Here is a 23,212-nt window from a genome sequence, read left to right as displayed (position 1 = left end):
ATTGAGAAAGACAAGCTTCGGGTGGCCAGAGCTTACAACAAAAAAGTAAAACTTAAATCTTTTCAGGTTGGGGATCTGGTTTGGAAGACAATTTTGCCTCTTGGGATGAAAAGCAACAAGTTTGGCAAATGGTTGCTAAGTTGGGAGGGTCCATACAAGATTATCAAAGTTATCTCCAGTAATTCGTATATGGTGGAGACGGTGCAAGGTGAGCGTCTACCAAGGACTATCAATAGGAGGTACTTGAAGAAGTTCTATCCTAGCGTATGGCAAAGGGCATAAGGACGAAGATAACCGGTATTGGATACCGCCCTTAGTTTTAGACTTGTATGCTCTGTGTAAAACATGTACATCAGGATAGTTCTTACTTTTTGGCTTGTGAAACTCACTAAAAAATAGGGGGGCATATGTTGACAGCCAAAATTGGCACCAACCGGTCTGACCGAGCGGTCTGACCGGTCGAGGCACTGTGGCCTGTCCGGCAGGGACCGACCGGTCTGACCGGTAGATCCGACCGGTCTGACCGGTCCAGGTAGAGTCCGAGTACAACTAGGGTTTTTTATAGATTTAGATCTGTAAACAGGATTTCTTGTGGGATAAGTCCACCCCGGGTCACGGCCGATTGAGGGTATTCACAATTGAATCAATCAAAATATCGCATTACTTTTTGTCTCTCAAACCCTAGTCTTTTACAACCCTAAATTGCTTTCTTCCTTCGTCTCTACGGTGTTTGAAGACGTTCTGAGTAGACTGCCGACCTCAAAGCAATCCTAACCGCGCAAGCTCCGATGGGGTCCCTCCCGAGCTCGCATTTTTAGGTCTTCGCGGTTCTCTGCTCCACACTGGTCAGACCGGTCTGCGGAACCAGTCAGACCAGTCCGCCAGGGCATCGCTTGTTTAGATCGTTTTGACGATCTCCTGCGCGTTCTAGCGCATTCGAGTGTGTTGGCGCGATTTTGTGTCAACAACAGCGAGCGGGCTGCTGAGCTGTTTGCACGCCATCTGTTCTTCGGATAAGAAATTGCAGAACCACACCCACGTGGTCAAGATACTTGACTAGTCTCACAGACGCTACACGGCTACAGACAGGGAGCTACTGACGAATCATCTCTGCTTGGTCTTCGTACTCGATCCTGTCTATCCATATAGAAAAATCAATTCCTTTTCTGCATCAGTAACAAAGAACACGTGGTACTGAAAAGAAGTCGTGCGTGTGATTACAATGAACACGTTGTTGTAAAGAGATGAAATTGTTTGGTATACTGACAAACTTACGTAGATTACTGGTCTTCCCGTGATTAAGCTGGTGAGAAAGTTCAGACCGGTTGATGCAACGGTGGTCAAACCCAAACACAACACAGACAACAACACGTTCGATCGGTATCACGTGCGTTTCCATTTCCATTATTTCCATTTGCTCTGCTGCTGTCATCGCAGCCGTCTGCGTTTATTAGCCTGTCACACGAGTCGCACGACCTGCCCGTCTGGTCGTCGAGAGCTCAGGCCTGGTGCGGCCGCTCGTCGAGGAAGATTGACAGGAGCAGTGGAGTCAGAACGCGATCGACACCGGCATATGGCGACATATCCGCATCACGCAATTTTCCATGTCCGTCTCTTTCCTGATGTCGAAGCAGTCGTCGTCTGAACTTCACTTGCGGCGTCATTTGATCACTTCTGTATGAGCGGTTAAGAATAGTTCGCGGGAAGATCGGAAGCAACTTTTCTGAACGTCAAGCGTATCTGCGTATGCGAACAGGTTGGTACAACGAACATCGTCTGAAACAGGGGGAAAAAACTTGCGGATTTCTGGAAGAAGACCTGCTCAGTGTTTGACCTGCAGGCTGCAACGAGTCTAAGAGAATCCTTTTTGGTTCGATCGAGATGCCATGTTCGAAAAAGTAGGTGAGTAGCAAAACCAACAACCAACAAGTCCAACAGAACAGATGCGCCACCACATTTGTTGGGCAACAACCAAAACCAAACGAATCAGGGACTCGCTGCTCCTACGCGCGCCCTCCCCGTCAGCAACGAGGGCAGAGTCTCCGTCGCCTCCATGCCGCCGCCGCGTCTGCTGCTGGCTGCTGCTGCGGTCGGTCGTGAATGGTGCCTGCTGCTTGAGAACGGACGTGAGCGTCCTCTTCGGTCAGAACCGCGTTGCCGAGTCTGCTGGGCCTTCCTTTTTCCAGCCGGCCCACTTCAGAATTGACACTTCTGGGCCTTTCTTTCTTAGTAGGCCCACGTCATTGACTCTTCTGGGCCTTACACCCTAGCGGCCCTGTGGGCTACGTAACTGCCCTCGGCCATCGCGGAAACGGACAAAAGCCATTCCTCCTCGTCGTCGTCCTCTCGCTGGTCGGTCTCGCGGGGCTTCCCTTCCCGACACCCCAGCAGTGCCGCGCACTGTCGGCCGTCGTCCTCTTGGTGGCTGGTGCGGCACTACAGCTACAGGGTACAGGGGAGGATTTGCCAATTCGGCGCTGCCCAATCATTAGGTCGCTACAGTGCCCCGGCTCGGCCAGCCCCACTCGAGGCCCCGACCAGGGTTTTGAATTTCATTTGTCAAAAAATTTCGGACATGGCTGAAATCACCGAATTTCGCGAAATTTCGGCCGAAATTTATTTTTAAATTATTTTTAAAAATACTTTTAAATATATTTAAATTATTATTTCCGAAATTTTTAAATTTCGGAGGGGGACGAAATCATCGAATTTCGCAACACTGCTCGACACGACCCCATTCAATTCTCGGCCGGCGCCATGCCAACAGTGGCCGGACGGACACGCCCGGTCGCTGCGGCCGGATGCGTACTTGGGTTGGGTTGGGTGGTGGCGAGACTGCCTGGCCGGCGATTCGCCTCGGCGGCCACAAGAAGCCGATCGAGATAGGCCGGTGCGGCTCGATACATGGTGGTCACGCCACGAACGCGACCTACCCGGTCGGCACCAGGAGCTCATGCGTCGTGCGGGAGGAAAGGATCGACCCCGCTGGCTCTGCACTGGTGCCACACCTGACAAACGCAACTGGGCACTACCAAAAAACTAGTCATTCGTCCATGAATGTTAGTACCGGTCACATTTAGGACCGGTGCTAAATGGTCTCCGGGGTGCATTTAGTACCGGTTCTAAATTTTGACACCCCCTAATGCCATTTAGTACCGGGTTATAACGCTACCCAGTACTAAAAGTCACTTTTTAGCACCGGTTGGTATTTTGGTCCGGTACTAAAATAGCGTGGCCATTTAATACTGGTCAATAACGCCGACCGGTACTAAATGATGATATTTAGTACCGGTCGGTGTCTTAGCTCGGTACAAAATAGACCTCCGCGGCTACTTTAAATGGAAAGCATCTCACATCTAGTCATATGTGATGCATAAGTGGGATGGTAAGGAAGTTACACGCGAAGTTGAAGATTGTTGGTTCGAATCCTAATAACAACAACCAGTTCATTTTTCCTTTTCTAGGTGGCGCGGGTGGTGTATTTAGTACCGGTCGTAGCAACCGGTACTAAATAGACCTCAAGTTGCCACGATCGGTACTAACAGCCCCTACCAGGCGGCACTAATGTCACTTACCAGTACTAACAGCCCCTTGTCACTTACCGGTACTAACAGCCCCTACCAGCCGGCACTAATGTCACTTTTTCTTGTAGTGGGAGCTGTACTCCGGTCGACGATTAGTAGAATAGTGTGCTGACGGGCCAGACAATTACTGGGTCATTTTGCAGTAACGTACGGTACTGGACGCCTGACCTGCCCATCAATTGGTTGTTAAAGAGATCAGAAACAAAGGACGTCGTCGCACGAATCAATTAGTGGCTGGCCACCACGTACGGAATAGATTGATCAGACCAAGTGGGATTCTACCTGAACTGTCCATCATTGAGCAGCTGCAGCATGATACGTGTACGTGTGTGTGTGGGTATACGCTGGTATTTTGCCATGCATGCAATCATCAGTATATTAATTTGCTGGCATATATAATGCTCGCCCACGACACACCGTCTACCGTCGAAGCACGTTCTGTTGCTCCGATCCTGTGAAGTCATATCACCCATCCAAAAATATAAACAGATTGAGAAATAAAAAAGGAAAATAAAATGGGGAGAGGAATTGAAGAGGGTAGGCAGACGAAAGGGCAGCAGGCCGAAGGAAAAAGATTCTAGAAAAGCAAGCATGACGGGTCTTTCTTGTCCACCGGCTTTTCTTTGACTTGACCGCATGCAGGGCGTAAAGGCGAAAGCGACCTGTCCAGTGCTGCCGCGAACGGCCACGATTTGTTGTGCCCCGGCAGCGCCAACCAGCTGCTGCTGGCTGCCAGGCCAGACAGCCAAGTGCCCAATTAAGTCCTTGGCTGTGTTTAGATCTTTGGAAAACGGTAGAAAAAATCACATCGAACACTGTAGCACATTTTATTTTTTGTGGTAAATATTGTCCTACCATGACCTAACTAGTCTCAAAAAATTCGTCTCGCAACGTCCATCAAAACTATGCAATTAGTTTTTTTAATTACCTATATTTAGTACTCCATGCATATGTCATTTTCTATATTTAATGTTTCGATGTGATTTCGATGTGATGGAAAGTTTGGAGTTTTTGTGGGATCTAAACACACCCCTTATTTAGTTGCAAAATTTTTTGAAATTTTGATATTGTAGCACTTTCGTTTGTATTTGGTAATTATTATCCGATCATGGGTTAACTAGGCTCAAAAGATTCGTCTCGCAAATTACAGACAAACTATGTAATTAGTTATTTTATTTAGCTATATTTAATACTTCATGCATGCGTTCAATGATTCGATGTGATGGGAAATCTTATAAAATTTTGGAATTTTGGATGCAACTAAACAAGGGCTAAGTATGCGATGCGGTTTAAAATTCTTGAGATGATGATCCCTACACCACTCTATATATTTTGAGTTATTTTTAAAAAAAGAGTAGGAAGCCTTTTCTGTGTAGTGTCGTTAGAAAAAAGAGAATATTGATCTACTTTATAAGAAAGAATGGATAAAAAAATCATAAAATTAGGGTGTAAAACACCCAAACAACACTCTTACAGCTTGCTCAGGACACATCGCTAAGCACAACTACACGGTTTTTAACGAAAGAAACATGTCAAACTGCTCGTCTATTCAGGGTGTTATAAAATCTATTTATTCTATGAGAAGCACATAACATCTCAAAATAAGTTTAAAAAGTGAAAGTGATCGGGTGCTCTAGCCTAAGAGGGGGAGGGGGTGAATTAGGCACTCTAAAAACTTAGACCTATAGCTCCAACTAGTTTGCACAAAACTTAAACTAAAACATGCTATCTAGATGTACAACTACGTTGTTCTAGTGTGAAAACCCTATCCCAAAAGAGTTTAGCAACCTATAGCATTTTCTATCAAGAAACTATTCTATGAAAGTAAAGGCACACAAATTGCTAGAATGAAATGCGGAAGCTTAAAGAGCGGGATAGCAAACTCTTGACGCGGGTGTTTATCCCGTGGTTCGGTTAGCCACAAAGGCACACCTACATCCACGTTGTTGTAGCACTCACTAAGAGTATTGCTACTCGGCCACCAAGTCTCTTCCGTGAACACAATCACGGTCACCTTGGCCCCGGGTTCCACTAAGGAGCTTCTCCACAAAGGATGGGGGTCTCCACGTCCCCCGCACAAGGATGTCGTCGCCGCTCCACACCAAGTCGAAGGGTCGATGACGTTGCCGATGAGCTTCACGCTCCAAGGTGCCGGCGCACCAAGCTTTTGTTTTGGTTCACTAGAGAACCACAGCACAAAGGCTCAAGGCCTTGCAATCACACTCACTAAGAGCTAATCTAGCACTCACACTTTACAAAGCTAGTGCTATAAGCTAAGGATATGATCTATGAGCTCTTGTATGGCTTGGAGATGTTCTTGGATGTGTATGAGGTGTCTTGGGACTCCAGCAAGCTTCAAATGGCCGGGGTGAGGCGTATATATAGGCCACCAAGTCTTGTAGCCGTTGCTCCAACGGTCAACTGAAAATCTGCGTATCACCGGAAGAACCGATGTCTCTGGCAAGGGTAGCGTCGGTTCTTCCGGTCACTCATAAACCGAAGTAGCCGTTGAAGTCCTGACAGCTGACGCAGTGACCACCGGTTGAACCGATGCTTTGTACCGATGCATCACCGGTTCATCCGGTGCTTAAGAATCTTCTACTGGGCGCTGACGTCATTGCCATATCTTCTACTAAGCGACACCCCATATGTTCTTTTCCTTTCACGACAAAACCTTTTGGTTGTGCCATGTAAACGTTTTCATACAAATCCCCGTTAAGGAATGCCGTCTTTACATCCATCTGATGTAACTCTAAGTCATAATGTGCCACCAATGCCATTATAATTCTGAAAGAATCTTTACACGAAACCGGAGAAAAAGTTTCGTTATAGTCTATCCCTTCTCTTTGCGTAAAGCCTTTTGCCACGAGTCGTGCTTTGAACCTTTCTACATTCCCTTTGGAGTCATGTTTTATCTTGTAAACCCATTTACAGCCTACTGTTTTGGCTCCTTTAGGAATTTCCTCTAAGTCCCAAACACCATTGGAACTCATTGATTTCATCTCATCTTTCATAGCTTCCAGCCATTTGGATGAGTGAATACTTCTCATGGCTTCTTCATATGAAGCGGGATCACCCTCCATATGAACCTCTTCTGTATTATAAACTTCATAGTCGCTAGAAATAGCCGACCTTCTTTCTCTTTGTGACCTTCTAAGGGCCACTACTTGTGGCACATTTTGTGCCTCAACTTCTGGCACATTTTCCATAAGGGGTTGTAGCACCTCCTCCTCATATCCAACCGCGGGTTCAGGCGGTTCCTGGATGACAGGTTCCAAACCTTCGCTCACTGTTGGTATGGGTGGAGTTGCGACAGGTGTTGACACCGTAATAACTGTAATAGTTGGCGCAGCAACAACCGAAGAAGGTACTGACGTCACTATTTCAGGAACTTTTGGTGCAGCATCAACAGGTAGTGAGAAAAATGGCTCTTGAATCATAGGAGTAGGCACATACACCCGCTTCTCCTCAAGGTCAATTTCTCTAGGTACCATGCTCCCCCTAATCATTTCACTTTCTAGAAAAACAGCATGTCTCGTTTCTACAAACTTTGTATGTCTGTCTGGGCAGTAGAAACGAAAACCTTTCGACTTTTCAGGATAGCCTATAAAATGGCAGCTTACAGTTTTGGAATCCAGTTTTCCAATATTTGGATTAAACACTTTAGCCTCAGCTGGGCTCCCCCAGACCCGTAGATGAGTCAGTGAGGGTTCTCTTCCTGTCCATAGCTCATACGGCGTTTTGGGCACCGATTTGCTTGGCACTCTGTTGAGAATATGGATGGCGGTTTTCAATGGCTCCATCCACAGACTCAATGGCAATGAGGAATAACTCATCATACTGCGCACCATATCCATTAGTGTACGGTTGCGCCTCTCAGCTACTCCATTTTGCTGAGGCTCCCCCGGTGTAGAGTATTGGGCAACTATACCATTTTCCTGTAAAAACCTCGCAAAAGGTCCAGGAACTTGTCCATAAAGGGTATGTCGACCGTAGTACTCCCCTCCACGGTCTGATCTTACTATTTTAATTCTTTTGTCAAGCTGATTTTCAACCTCAGCTTTGAATATTTTAAATTTATCCAATGCTTCAGATCTTTCTTTAATTGGATAAATGTAACCATAGCGAGAGTAATCGTCTGTGAATGTTATGAACGAATCATAGCCATCCACACTTTTCACAGGAAACGGTCCACATATATCAGTGTGAATTATTTCTAACGTTCCTGCACTTCGTTTGGCACCCTTTTTAATTTGCTTTACAAATTTTCCTTTAATGCATTCGACGCATAGTTCAAGATCAGAGAACTCTAACTGTGGAAGAATTTCACTCTTCACTAATCTTTCAATTCTCCCCCTCGAAATATGGCCTAAACGACAGTGCCATAATTTCGATGAAGTATCTTGAGTTCTCTTTCTTTTCTTTGTTTCTTTCTCTGACAAGGATTCATTCACATTCACATTACATACAGAATGCACTTTATCACGCATAGATAATAAATAAAGATCATTGTAAAGGACAGCATCACCAATACAATTATTATCAAACCATAGTTCACATTTGCCATTCGCAAAATGACAACCAAAACCATCTGTGTCTAAACGTGATACACTTATCAAGTTTCTTTGAAGCGAAGGAACAAATAAAACATCTTTTAATACAAGCATGAAACCATTAACTAGCTCGATGGAGACATCGCCAACAGCTTCAACATCTGCTTGTACTCCGTTCGCAACTTTAATGTGTCTTTCGCTTCTTTGCGTAGTCCTTGTCGAACGGAATCCCTGTAAAGAATTTGCAACATGCACAGTTGCACCAGAATCAATCCACCAAGTAGATTTAGAAAACTTTAAATACAGGGATTCATTAACAAATGAAATTACATTCTCACCATTCTTTGCCATTATCATCTTTAAATAAGCGGGACAATCTGCTTTACGATGCCCCTTGTCAAAGCAGTGAAAACACTCATCTTGTGTTGGAGTGCGCTGTTGCTGACGCTGTTGCTGATACTTCTGTGGCATAGGTGCTTTGTCTTTGGGCTTTGGGGAAGAAGCAGCATGGAAAGGCCTTTTCTTGTTATTATGCACAAAATTGACAGACCCACCATTTTGTTTCTTGAGTCTATCTTCCTCTTGTGCACACATGGCAATTGCCTTTTCCATGTTCCACTTCTCTGGCTGTGAGTTATAGTTTACAACGAATGTTGCAAACTCTTTTGGCAGAGAAGCGAATACCAAGTGCACCATAAACTCTTCTTTAAGATCCAAGTCCATTGGTTTGAGCTTGGAGTTCAAAGCGCACATCCCCATGATATGATCTCTTATTGTACCGGCATTGCCATAGTACCTCTTTGTGATCAACTGCTCTATGATCTGTGTAGCATAAGTCTTTGAAGAACCAGTAAACTGATTCTTTATCTTTGCAAGGTACTCAGCAGCTGAATCACACTTTCCAATTGAACCCAAAATGTTAGGATCAATTGTGTTCTTTATAACTGCCACACATTTCTTGTTGGCGTTATTCCACTTTGTCTTTTCGAGATCATAAGCCATCTGTAAGGGAGCATAGTCCCTTTGCTTTTTCTGCCACTCAGCATCAGTGTCAGAATCTCCTCTCACTGGAGCCGGTGGCTCAGTGGGCTTTGGAGTGGTGATAATCTCATCCACTTCTCCACAGACGAAAGCAAGATCAACCTTCTTGATCCATTCGCCATAGTTGTCTCCTTTTAGAGTCGGGATGTGACTGATGAATCCCATCAAGTTCATCCCCGCTGAAAATTTCAAAAAATAGTGAGAACATAATAACAATAATTGCATGTAAAATTCCAACGTTGGTCAAAATAGAACATACAACTGTTTATGCAATTAAATCTATATCACCGTTGGGCAGAAATAGAAATAAATGCACAAAAACTATGAAATTACAGTATTGTAATTAACAACGTTGGTCAGAAAATTAACAATACCATAATCCTCAAAATAACCTTTTAATCATGCTCTTAAACTTTAATTGTCTCGTTGGTTCGAATTAAAGTATAAAAGCAACTATATAAACTTAGCAGCGGAAACATGTAGGAATTTCTATTTCCAGAAGCAAAACTATAAACTTTTATCTCTAAACAATAAACACGTTGGTGTAAAATTGAGTAGAGATCAAACTATAATCAAAACCATTCAAAAAACTATTGAAATTGCTTCTGGAAAAAAGAAAAAACAATAAAACGAGGCACTGTTCATGCGGCCCAGAAGCAAAACCGGCCCGCGGCCTGCTCGGCCACCTTTACTTGGGCCCGAGGCCCGACAGCCAACGGCCGGGCCGCCGAATCGGCCCGCCGCGGCGTCCCCTCCCCCCGCCCGAATGGGCCGTCTACCAGCCCAGGAGGCGAGACGATCTCGTGGCCGTTGATCACGATCGGACGGTCGTCCGCGGTTTTCGCCAGATCAAAACCGCGTCGCCGTCGCCGCGGCCCAAACCCTAGTTCATTCTTTCCTCCCCCTTCTCTCCACGCACGGCAGCGGCGACGGCCACTGGCCATGGTGGCCGGGCGGAGCGGGCGGGACGGCGCCGTCGCGGCCTGCTCGCCGGCGCGTGCGCTCGCCTGAGGGTGAGTGTGCCGCCGTCGAGCCGGCCGTGGACGGAGCCACGCTTTCGAGCCCCGCACACGCGACCCCGGCGTCCCGGAGCAGCGAGCAGGCGGCTCCACTGTGCCGCGAAGTCTGGCGAGCGGCGGCGCAAGCGCGTCACACGCACCGGCAACGGCAGTGGCGCGCGGACCAGGTAGGTCCCACGCGCTGTGATCTCTAGGGTTAGGGTTTGACTATTGAGTTCGATTTGCCATCGATTCGATCTGTTCTTGCTTTGATTCTATTGATTCGAGTTGCTTTTCTTTGACTGTTGTTTCGATTCGCATTCGAAACTATCTTTCCTGACCTCGATCTACACGTGTGTAGGCGACTGATACCATTGTTAGACATCTAGGATCACACAGTGCACGAATCGAGTAGGATTTCTCTTCTTTTCTTTACATCAAGTGCAAAAGTCCCTAGATCTATTGCATAAACAATAAAAGAATGAACACAGTGAGGGAGTAGAGAGAGACCATCACCACCAGTGCTTGAACTCGATCCGGCGGCCATCTCTGGTTCGCTGATGATGATCTGCTCTAGGGCAGCGACGAGCGGTGCAGTGGCGTCGTGAGCGTAGCGTCGAAGTCGAGGGCGATGGCAACGACGCCGTTGAATCAGCGTCGATGGCGGTGGCGGTGAGGCTTCCCGCTGCTCCAGCGCTCCTCTAGATCGGCTAGGGATGTGGGTGAGGGTGCTGGCGGCGCGACCAACCTCGTTGTGCGTGCCCCGGCCCCTTCGCCCCTTTTATTTTAGCGCTGTGCAGCGGGGGCCCACCAACCATTAAGGGTTGGGCGCCCCCGATCAGGGCCCGGATTAGGGGCCTAATAGACCGTTGGGTCTATTAGGAAAAAGATCAATCCAACAAACATATTATTGTGATATATGTTAATCTTGAATCTTATCTTTTCTAAAAGTGTTCATAGTATTCATGGTTTAGGATTAGAAAAATATTTGGGTCGGTCCATAATACCCAATGAGCCATCAAAATCGTAACATCTAGGAGAAAATGGTCGACCCATGACCCCTAGAATTGGCCTCGAGGCCATGGGGCTGGGTCCAAGGCCAAGGCCGGGTTGGCCCATTCCCATCTTGAGTGACAATCGTGTTGCTTAGTCGGGCCTTAGGTGCAATGGCCTGCCGCCGATCAATGAAATGTTATTTTGAGCAGGGATACTGTTTCGAGATTATAGAAATGGTCTTTGATATTTGATATTTATTCCTGCTACAGTTGGATGGGCTCTTAGTCTAGGTTGGTGACTCTAACTGAAACTAAAAATTTAAACCTTTAGTTCTGGTTGGGAGCACCAATCCGGACATTTAGTTCCGATTGGTGGTACCAATCTAAACTAAAGGATCCTCCACGGGTTAGTTCAGACGGAAAACATCCCATGTAAAGTCACACGTGATGTATAGGTGTGATGGTTAAAAAAACTATGCGTGAGGCAAGAGGTCTCGTGTTTAAATCCTGCGGAGCGTAAAATTCTTTTATGGTCACATACCCTCTGAATTGTAGCAACCAGGACTAAAACCCTCAACTTTAATTTAGTCTCTGATTAGTGTTACCGCATGATTCATTCCAGGCCATCGTATTCCTTTCAGCACTTTGATCAACAACAAGCTGAAGGGTCTGGCTGGATCAATAGGAATGCGGACGCCATGTTTGAAGGCGTCGACTCTGCGGCGCAAAAGATGATAGTATATGCTTAATTAGCACAGATAAAATAAGCTATAATCTCGATCGATGTTATCTCTTTCCGTGATATTAAATGCGGAGCCCCGCCCAGCCAGGCTAACGTGCCTGCCTTCGTCTTCCTCACGTCAGACCTGCGCCTCTCGGCTCGGGTGCCCGCTCATAAAAAATGCAATACTACTGCCGATCGAAGCGAAGGCGGCGATGCTCTTGCATGTAAAAGTGCAGCAGCTTGATCGAACAGCGCTTAATGACCTCTGCAGGCAGTCCATGGTCCGGAGCTCCAGGCATGCGATGATCTTGGCTATTTCTACAGTGTAGCTAGCTGCTTGCACACAGCAGCATCACGAGCGGTGTCAGTCCATATTACGTTGGTCAGGACTCGGTACCCTAAAGCTGCCCAAGGGGCCGGGGGCAATGGAGGTTGTTCATTTTACCTCCAGTGCAAATGATGTGTGATGCTTTCTTGCGGAATGCCAAGCGCCTAGGCCGCTCTGTTCAATTGGCTGTGGCTAGTGGCTGGTGCTAATTTGTTATGAGAAAAAAAATACTGCTAGTTCGGTGGTGGTCGGTGGCTAGTGCTGATTTGTTATGAGAGAAAAGTACTGCTGGCTGGCTGATACGAATGAACATAGCAGAGTAAAAGTCTACCATCGATCAAACTGGGTTTGTCAATTTTATAGTTCACCCGAGGTCCAAATCTTCCTAATTACTAGTTAGTGTTGCATACTTGTTGCATTTATGGGAGAGGAGAGAAGAGAACTGAGAAAAAAGGAAAATAATATTTATTTCACTATTATATTATTAGCTCTCAATCAGCATCGAGGAACTGATGAAGAAGTATGTCTAGGTAAATTTCAGACCAAACATATATGTCTGTCGGGTAAAACCTAGCTAGCTAGTCTTCGTGCACGCAGAAGTGATTACTATCTCATCAGCAGCAGTTTGACTGCTCCAGCCTAGCAGCGTGCACTGTGCGTGCGGTATGCTCTAGCTAGTATACGTATATTCTCCAGGCCCGCCCACGCATGTACTCACATGTACAACTAGACACTAGAGTCCTCTTGAGACCGAGTCAAGGTGGCCAGTATGCATGCAAAGATTCTCTGGTCATTTAACCGCACGAGCGCGCGCGTCCGCGTACGCCCGGCCGTATCTTTTGGTGTTCGTGCGCGGCGATCGATGCTTCTGAAAAATTGTTTTCTGACAGCCTAGCTAGCTATACATACATGTTTAACCTTTTCAGAATATGTATCTTCCTCGCATTCCTCTCTCCAGGAAAGATTCTGATTTCTGAATACTCGGTCACACTACTTGCTGCTTGACTTGCTGTGACCGACGGTACTGAAATGTGCGAGTCTCTCTTCCCTGCTGCAGGCCGGATCGAACCAATGCAACATGTTTTCGAGCTGGCAGTTTATTTTTCCCCATCACTGACAGTGACAGGAGTAAACAACGAACATCGATCTCTAACTACGTGAACCGGTAGTTAATGTGGAGCAGCAGTTCGTTAATTACAGTGTACGTACGTCGAGCTGCTAGCTGGAGCCCCGGCCTGTGCGGTTAATTTGGTTGCCCTGTGTGGCCATAAAATAAACCGGACAAGACAAACTCATTAAGGATGGCCACATGACGACAGCCGGCTGAATTGTTCCAAGACCGTTAAAGAAACACGCCACTTGCGTCCATGGTGTTTGCATCTTTTCAGCATCACACGATTCGTTATATTTCTGAATTTTTTTTCTGTGCCCAGCAACGCCCACAGCTAGCCTGCACGTTCAGGCATGTGCTTCGAAATCTAGCATCACACGGATATCTCACTGTGGCTACTAGCTGTGTGTTGATTAGGAGCCAAGAAGCCCTAGCCTTTTTGCCCTCTCTCCCCCTCGCTCGCTTTCATCAGTCACCACTGGGATTCTCTCTGACTCTGATCGTGGAACAGGCATGCGCGCGCGCACAGTTGAACGACATGGGGGCCTAGAAGCAGCAAGAGGGAATAAGAAGCATGCTACCATGCATGTGCCACTTAGGCATAGCTTGCATACTATAATGCAACATGCAGATGCTAATTAATAAACGGTACTTGTAAACATGTATTATTATCAGTAGCTGACACTGACTGTTTAGTTATAATCAAGCAAGCACCGTGTCGATCTGTTCTTTGCATGTGCGATACTTCTTCCTCTGCAGGCATCCCGGCATAGGAACAGTAAAGTGAGCTTTACGGTTTCACTAGTACTGATGATTACTCAATTCTGAAGCTTATCGAGCGCTTTGCTGGTGCATTGATTATACACAGATCGATCTTAGTGTCGTCCACACATACTATATGTATACGTACCCATGTGTAATTGATTTATGTAACTGCGATTACTTAAGCGATGTCGTCATGCATGGTTATCAACATAATGTGGACTTCCAAATGCTCATGATGCCATGTGATGATATGACACCCTTCAAACGATCCAATTGAGAAAAAAAAACATGTTCAGTTGTTCACATGCATTCATTCCCACCTTGATATTTTATTTCCTTGGAGAAGGATGAGACCAATGAATGTCTTGAGAAAACAGTGTGCGTGAGCATCTCGCTACCATGTTTTTTCATTGGCATCAATGTTTATTGGGAACAAATTAAAATCAAATCTATGTGAATGCGAAAGGCTATTTCTGTTTGTGCACACTGGACCTGTGCATGCTTATCCTCACAAAGCAATATCAAATTAAGCCAGCGATTATCTTATATTAGTTACAGATCAGTCCAAATATGCTTCCGTAATCACAAATTAGTTATTTTCATCAAGACATCGTTTGGTGTCTTTTCTACTGTAAATAATTGTGCATCATAAGTAAATATAAAGACACCCCTTTGCATGTCGACGTACCTGATGGCTTAGCTGACCATGACACTTCGTTAAAAAAAGAAACAAACTGAGAATATATCTGACGTGCTTTGATACAATTTTTGGAGCTGTCCCCAAGGATGAATTTGTCTATATTGCTCCAATTAAATATGAGTATATATTACTTAAAACAATTGCTACGGGCATGTATGTGTGCTTGCAGTTGTAAATAAGGCATGCATGTTTGTTGTTTTAGCCAGCTTTTGGCTTTTGCTTCTCGGAAGCAAGGTGAAACAAATAAGCAGCTTTTAAAATTGCCTTTAAAAGCAAAACCCGCACCTCTATTTAGTGACAAACTAGTTTGGAAACTGGAAGAGCTTTTGCTGGCTTACGACGAGAAATGATGTTTTGAGCTATACATCTCATTTCATCCAAACACCAAAATCCAAAATACACCCTGTTTTTCTAGATTCTCTGGGTTAGCTTTTCATCAAACATTAGCATGCATTTTCCCAAACAAATAGATCCTAAAATCATCTCGCAGTTCCCCAATAAACATCTCCCAATAAGATAGTATTGTGATATTCCAATACCACTTTCACATATTATTAGGGAAGATGTTTTACAGTTCCCCAATAATCTTATCCTAATACAACCAACATTTTGGGGAGAGTAGAATTTGTTTCTTAATTTAATTTGAGAGGAGTTGGGGGGTGAAATATTAGAAATTTAGGACAACCCAATAATTATTGGAGAAAAGGAGAGGTTTTGGGAACTGCTGGAGTATATCTTTTCATATTGACATAATATTGAAAAAAGGGAGACTATTGAAGATGCTCTAAGTACTCTTATTACTGACTTTTAGCAATTTATGTAAATCCCGTCCGGGAGTACTACCTCTAGTCATCCCCGATAAGTGATGTTCTGGACACTAACACGGAAGGAAACGCGATTTTGACTAGTATATTTTTATTACAAATATATGTAATAAGGTACATTAAAGTATGTCTTTATGAAACTACATTATTTCAAAGCAAATCTGCTCGTATCATTTTCTCAAGTATGCTTGAAACACATAGAAAACAATATGCAACCAAAATTTACTTTCAAATGTTTGACTTAAGATAACCTCTAAACTTTACTTGTGACGAGCAGTTTATAGGAACATGTATCACCTCCCTTGATTCACGTATGTTTAATTTTACCATCATCAGATCTAGCAATTAATACGCAATATTTTGGATTAGTAAGCTACTAGAGGTGGCCAGCATATATAGGCAATCGTACTGTAGTAGTTTAATTAGTGTCAAGGATAACTGTCTAGCTAGCTAGCTAGCTAAGCATCACATATTATACATACTGAATATTTAGATTATCCCTTGCTAGTAGGTAGGGAGTATAAAATAAAACTAACGAGTGGGGCACATCACCTATCCTGTCCACGCGTCGATGCCCAGTTCACACCTGACTGAGTGCACGGGTTGTCATGCTAGCTGCGTGTTGCTTCCGTGACATTGCTCGATCAATCAACTTAATTGCGACGCCAATTCTCAATACGTGTAGCTAATTAAAAAAACAGGTACTTGAAAAATAAAGTTATCAAAACTACCCATGAAGTCTCGCGCGTACGCGGCATGCGCAAAGACTCGGACCGATGGATCGATCGATCTGTCCCTGTCCGTCGGTCCTTGGAATTTTCGGTGTGTGCGGAACTCCTGATTAATACGACGACGCGTGGATCCAAGTGCCTTGTGACGAGACAAATCCAGGCTTGGGAGGCGTGTGAGTACATGTGAAGCACGCACTTGATTTTACTAATGAGGTAAGGTAGCCGGGTTAGCTAGCAACAGGACAGTGCGGATCACCTTTGCTTCCACTGACAGGCATCTTCCCCCCTCGATTTCAGCTTCTCGAAGTGAGCACCCGATCCTTAAAAATCGTTGACTAGGCGGGCCGGGAGCAGGAGTCAACCCAAAAGTTCATCGGGCTGGGCTTTCGCAGGTGAACCCAACCCAAGTAGTATTATCATGGAACGATCCCGGCCCATGTATATATAGACAACCGCGGCCAGCCTCACGGCCCAAAACGTGACCTCGGACGGGTTTTTTTTTTTCATTTTTATATTTAAAACAATACAAAATTTCAAAAATATATGTCAAATAGGGAAATTTTTAAAAATGGGTGCCTGTCGCCCCCCTAATGGCCCCCTAATGGTCACCCTGTCGCCCATCCAGTGGGCGACAGGACCTAAATGTAAAAAAATTTACATTTAGGTCCTGGCGCTCAGGGCGCATTAAACAGTGAATTTGTAAAATCGATATAAAATCGTAGAAAAATCAAAAAAATACAAACTCAACTGTTATGGATTCTATGAAACAATATCTACAACTTTTGTTACATAAAGTTTTTCATTTGATCAATGTATCTTGCTCTATTTTAAATACCAGTTTAATGCATTTTTATTTAAATCTCAAGATCCATCTTTTGGATGTATGTCATATTTGGCCAGAGTGTTGCATATGGTGAGCATAGGCTTGTAAAAAATTGGTAGGACCAGAAAATATTTCTAGAATAAGTTTTTAAATTAGATCTTGCAATATGTCTAATTTAAATGGGTTATTTATCCATGCTGCTATACTGAGTATTAGAATCCATAACTTTTAAAGTACCATTATTTTATTTCCTAAGAGCTATAAAAAAGTTTGGTAAATTTTAGATAAGCACAACTAGACCAAATGAATTATTTCAGATTTTTTAGGTACAAAAACTATTTTTCTTGATTTAGATACATTGATCAAATGAAAAACTTTATGTAACAAAAGTTGTAGATATTATTTCATAGAATCCAGAACAGTTGAGTTTGTATTTTTCAGTTTTTTCTACAATTTTATATCGATTTTACAAATTCACTGTTTAATATGCCCTGGGCGCCAGGACCTAAATGTAAATTTTTTTTATATTTAGGTCCTGTCGCCCAGACACCCTGTCGCCCACGGGCAACAGACACCCATTTTTGAAAATTTCCCAATTCGATATATATTTTTGAAATTTTGTTTTTTTTTAAATATAAAAATGAAAAAAAGGCCTCGGACGGAGTGGCCAGTTTGGCCCTGCACCAAGTCGTGGCCCGCGCGCGGCGGTTGTGCTGTGCTGGGGATGTCTCCAGTGCTCCCAGCCCACGAGGTGCTCCCATGCTCCCATTAAAAAAATACAAAGAAAAAGTTCTTGGTAAATTCAACAAAAAATATGTGTGGATACATGATTACAGGTTCTACATTGTTGCAAAATTCCAAATCCAACGAACTTTTGTGTAAAGAGTAACAAAAAAGAAAAAATCAGCATGTTGTTAGCGGGCACGATAAACAGTAAAAACGGACCCGTTTACATGCTGATTTTGTCTTGTTCCTTGCTCCGTGCACGAATATTCATTGGATCTGAAATTTTGCAACAATGTAGAGAATTGAATCATCTATCCACATATATTTTTGGTTGAATTTACCGTGCACTTTTCCTCTGCATTTTTTTGTGGGAGCATGGGAGTACCTATGGGTGCGGGAGCACCGGAGACGTTCTCGTGCTGTGCTGTGCTGTGCGTGGTCGTGGTGGGCAGTGACGACCGCGGGCTGCACCAAACCCGGCTCGTGGAGACCATCGGCAGCGTCATCCCCGGCGGCCAGATCCTTTTTACACTCCCCCGCGACGCGATGCCACGATGAAATGAAACCGCCGGAGGCACGCCCGCCCGCCGCCGCCGCCGTGCCCGCGATGCCGGAGTTCCGCGACTGGGGCGGCCTGCCGGAGCTGCCGCTCTCGGAGGTGCTGCGGCGCCTCCTCCCCTGCCTCCGCTCCATCTACGCCTTCGCGGCCGTCTGCCGCCCCTGGCGCCTCCTCCTCCGCGCCTGCGCCGCCGACCTCCTCCGCCCCGGCCTGCCCCCGCTCCTCCTCAACCCCAGATCCAGCGTCGTCTCCGCCTTCTACAAGCTCGTCCTCGCGCAGCCGCTCGCCTATCGCACCGATCTCCGCGCGGAGGGCGCGGTCCTCCTGTCAGCCTCTCGCGGCCACCTCCTCCTCCGCCCCCGCGGCCCGTCCGCCCGCATCATCATCATCGACGCTTTCACCGGCGCCGAGCGCCGGGAGATCACGCTCCCGTCCCCTCGCTTCGCATGCCACCACGCCGCCCTCTCGCCGACCCACCTCCTCGTCTTCCACTCAAAGCACGCCTTCTTCTCCCTCCCCTTCCCCAACCCAAACCCCAATCCCAGCTCCTCCAGTCCCCACTGGACCAAGCACACCCTCCCCCGCTCCGCCTCCTTCGTCACGGGCGTCCTCGAATTCCGCGGCCGCTTCCTTGGCTTGACCGACCGCGCGCAGCTGCTCGAGTTCCGCCTCTGCACCAGCCCTCAAGGCCAGGGCCAGACAGTCCAGATGCTTCCCGCCGCCGGCCTCCCAGACGCCACCACGTTCGATCGGTGGCACTTTGGGCCCCGTCTGGTCGCCGCCGGGGATCGGCTACTGCTGGTGCTCTTCATGCTGGAGCCAAAATCGCCCTCCTTGTTTCAGAATACAAGGGGAGTAACGAAGGTGGCCGTTTACGGGCTTGACATGACACAGATGAGATGGGAGGAAGTGGAGAACATTGGTGCGTACAGCTTGTTTGTGGACTGTGCCAGCAAGAGTGCTGCTGCGTGCATAGGTGTGAGAAGCTGTGGCGTGGAGGAGAATCGAGTTTATGTTGTGGCTCCTGGGTGTCCCTGGAGATCATTTCCACCAGGGTGGGAGGCGTCTCTCGATAATGCCAACAATGAACTATTTAGCAGAAGAGCGATGATGGATCGGCATCCGTGGCCGTCAAACATATGGGTTTATCCACAGCTCTTCTTTTGATTATATGTGTGTGTCAATGCTTGCATCAGATGTAGAACAGCAGAAGAGCGATGTTCAGCCGCTGTTTCGATTGCTGTAGATGTTTGCTTATATGGTATGTGATTTGTGATACTGCAATAATGAGCAATGTAGCAGTTTGTTGCTATGATCCAACATTTACTGACTTAAAACACTACTAATAGCAAAGCTATATTATAACAACATACTGAAACACTAAAACAGTATTAGACATGCTATTAAGTTATTTGTGTGCCTATATGTGATTTTGCTCTCCTGTTCTTTTGGAACATTTTTCTTTCACATTTAATTTGTTCTAAAGTTCTCTTATGGTTTTCCATTTAGGAGAAAAGATCACCTATACTTTTGTTGTTTGAAATAAAAACAATTAGCCACACTTGTTTGACTCCTCTTCACCGAACTCGAGGTGCTTTAGTCCTTTATCTGAAACATATTGTGTTCTGTATGACCTCTGTATGGAGGGTAACTCCATAAGTTTTAAGCCTTTTGTCACTAATGATCCATGGTTGGTATCCATCGTTATGCTGATTTACAAATAGGATGTGTTGGCCAGAACACCATGCTCCTTATTGGGCCACTTATAAATTTACTCTATGTAATTCATCAAAATAGATGTTCTATCTCGATCCCTCTTGACTGTTCTTGCATGAACATTGGGTCCTGGTCAGATAAATAACCGACACTAGAAGCACACCTACACTTGATAGTAGCAGGCAGCTGTATTTCTTTCTGCATAAAAGCATGGAAGAAGATATACATTTGAACATGTGAAGAAGAGATGTAAGAGCACCCCCATGGCGAGGTATTTCTAGAAATTCCATTGCATGTTTTCCTGAGTACTGCAATGACATTTCTACCTCCTAGTCGTGATATATCCGAACTAATTACAAGAATTTCGAGGATTCTCATTCTCATTGAGTTTGAAGAGGTGTAGGAAATCTGAATGTGTAGATCATTAAACTTTCGCTGCTTCAGCTGGTACACCAGCCCTCTCAGCAACTATCTGCTCATAGAGATCTCTAATCTTCAGTCCAACAATGGTCTGGAAGAGACCTGTTCCGTTGTTGCTTCCTGGGAAATCTGCATGCTTTAGCATTTGCTGTGTCACTTCTCCGTAGAATTTAGTTGAGAGGTTGCTTAGATGGCTCTCCACATAGATGAGCTCATCTAGTCTGTCGAATTGCCCATCCATCTCCAACACTGATACCTGAATACATCAATCAAATGCTAACTCTTTAAAACTTCGGGTCAGTTAGAGACTGATTAACAGTTATAGTTGGTCAGCCAAGCAAATTCTTGACCACAGAACTAACTTTTTCCTGAGGGACTGAAGAGGATAAATAATCAGGGATGAATTACCTCGTGGCCGAAGTAACTGTCTGGGCCATAGGCAAATTTGATGCCAGGGTAAGAGCATGTGAGCTTTCTTCCGCAAGGCACCCAGTTGATACTTGATCCTTCATCGAAGAGGTAAACTGGGTTGAAGTGCTTCACGCCTTCTTTCATGATCAATTTAACACGTAGCACCTTTCCTTCATTGTCATCGGGAATCAACTGTGTCGGCAGAACTTCAATCACAGCATCAGCATATTGCTTCTGCGGATCTGTCACACCGAATGGTAAGCGCGCTTAGTATGTCTTCATTTGTTTTTTCTTTTTTTGAAGGAAAACTGTGGGGGAGTTCGCCACAGCAATTTTGTATTAAAAAAGGGGAAAATCTGTACATGAAGTATGTCTTCATTTGTTGAGTTTGAGTTTCATTAGTTGTAGTGGCATTTTATTGTATAATCTTTGCTTGTTCATAAATAACTTAGGCTGATCTTATCATATCAACATAGTTAGCGACCTCAATTAAAAATAACATAGTTGGGAGAATGCTATACCAATGAAGGCATCAAAATCTGGTTTCCTAGCTTCGATACTAGCCTGGATGCTTTCAAGGCTGTGCCCGCGCTCTGCCATGTCCCGCTGCCAAAGTACCGGTGATATTTTAGAGGATAGAAAACAGCATACAATCCTTTAATGACTCATGAGGAACAAGAAAAAAAATCTATAATTATTGCTGTTCAGCTGACCTGAATTTTCCATGCAAACTTAACCTCATCACTGATGTCCAAGTAGATACTGAAATCTAGGAGGTCTCTCACACGCTCATCAAACCTGGTTGAAACATATAAAAGTGGTAATTATATATTATAAATAGAAAATAATTCTGCTTGTTGTTATGGCTTATAAAAAAATCTTGTTACTTTGACTTGTTCTTTTAACTCTTCAAGGCGCCAGAGAATTAAAATTTGTCTAGGGAAAAGCTTATCGTAGCCATTTACCTGAATACAATGAAGAAATAAAAGAACAAACACCATATAGCATGAGAGAATGAGACAGAGTAGTAGCACATGTGGAGCATAGGCATAGAATGTGAGCTTACATTGGGTGCAAGCCCTCAATGACAAAAATCTTTGGGGGTGTGATAACCTCCGGTGGGTCGAGGAGGCCAGTGACATGGTTGTAGATCGGCTTCTCAATTGTCTGGCCTTCTTTCATCGCCTTCACCTGCTCATACATGAGATCAAAGTTGTTCGCCCTTGGGTCGAGGGCGGTAACACCCTTCTCCTTTCTCCCGGTTCTGTCCAAGGAATGGTAGTCATCAAGGCATATCACCGTCGTGGTGTCACTGATGAGGGTGTTGGAGTCCGGGTTACCACCCTTGGGTGGCTCTGCAGCACCACCAAACACACTGGTGAGACGGCGCATGAAGGTACTCTTCCCGCATCCTGAGTCTGCCGCCAGGCCAATCACCACTGGCTTCTCCACGGAGCATGAAACCTGAAAGGTTCTTGCCCCTCCATGCCTTCTGCCACTTCTCCTGTTGCTGGTGAAGAAGATGACTTGCTTCTGCCTGAAGCCTGTGTTTGAGACTGTGCATGGGGAGTGCAGGGAGGTGGTGGTGTGCGTGCTGCAGATCGCCATTTTGCTTGCCGGCTTTGGTTCTGGGCTGCTAAGCTCTCTCTTCTTCCCTCCAAGCCTTATGGGTGGGACTTGAAGAGAAGAGGGAAAATGGGATGCTGGATGTGGAGCTAGAAGAACATAAGAAGGAAAAGAGGGTGGCGATCATGTGATGTGATGTCCCTATTTTTCACTCTTTTTTTTTTATATAATATCAAGGGCAGCTTATACTGAGCTGAAAATGAGTTCTCCCTTTCAGTCTTAACCAGTGTATTTTGTCAGTATTCTTCCTCCGAATGCTGAAGTTTCTTCAGAATAGTTAAAATGTTTTTTAGTGGCCAGTATTCCCGGTGATGTTCTTAACATGCCACAGCTGGTTTTAGAATGTTCTTTATATGTCTAAAATTATTCCTTTTATTGCTCGTCTGCAAAAGCTGCTAAGATACTACGTATTTGAGATTTTCATACATGTCTTGGATTTTGTGCCTTGGAGAAGGAATACTTGGGCTTGTTTTGTCGTTGCTGATTGCTGATTCCTGAGTTGTGAGATTCCTGACTTGATGATCAGGCCAGGGGGCGCACGAGCAAAAGCTTGGTTGTGGTTCCATGATTTTAGATA

At 45.1% G+C, this 23,212-nt stretch overlaps 2 protein-coding genes across 2 annotated transcripts; one reads left to right on the top strand and one right to left on the bottom strand.

Moving 5' to 3' along the window:
• The first annotated feature begins 18,347 nt into the window (after positions 1–18,347).
• On the top strand, positions 18,348–19,784 carry LOC120656902. Its single transcript, XM_039935129.1, has one exon. It carries the CDS (start codon positions 18,463–18,465, stop codon positions 19,627–19,629), a length of 1,167 nt encoding a protein of 388 aa, XP_039791063.1. The 5' UTR covers positions 18,348–18,462; the 3' UTR covers positions 19,630–19,784.
• Positions 19,785–20,347: 563 nt separating this feature from the next.
• Positions 20,348–22,767, bottom strand: LOC120656901 (phosphoribulokinase, chloroplastic-like). The gene is made up of 5 exons (XM_039935128.1): positions 22,076–22,767; positions 21,723–21,807; positions 21,531–21,615; positions 21,007–21,251; positions 20,348–20,854 (listed from the first exon to the last, which is right to left on the bottom strand). The coding sequence occupies exons 1-5, from the start codon at positions 22,615–22,617 to the stop codon at positions 20,603–20,605; spliced, it is 1,209 nt and encodes a 402-aa protein (XP_039791062.1). The 5' UTR covers positions 22,618–22,767; the 3' UTR covers positions 20,348–20,602.
• Positions 22,768–23,212: the final 445 nt, after the last annotated feature.

Source organism: Panicum virgatum, chromosome 1N (assembly GCF_016808335.1).
Source record: "Panicum virgatum strain AP13 chromosome 1N, P.virgatum_v5, whole genome shotgun sequence".
In the NCBI taxonomy this organism is placed as follows: Eukaryota; Viridiplantae; Streptophyta; class Magnoliopsida; order Poales; family Poaceae; genus Panicum; species Panicum virgatum.
The sequence above is the reverse complement of the archived record's forward strand: the minus strand, read 5'-3'. Positions and strand labels throughout refer to the sequence as shown.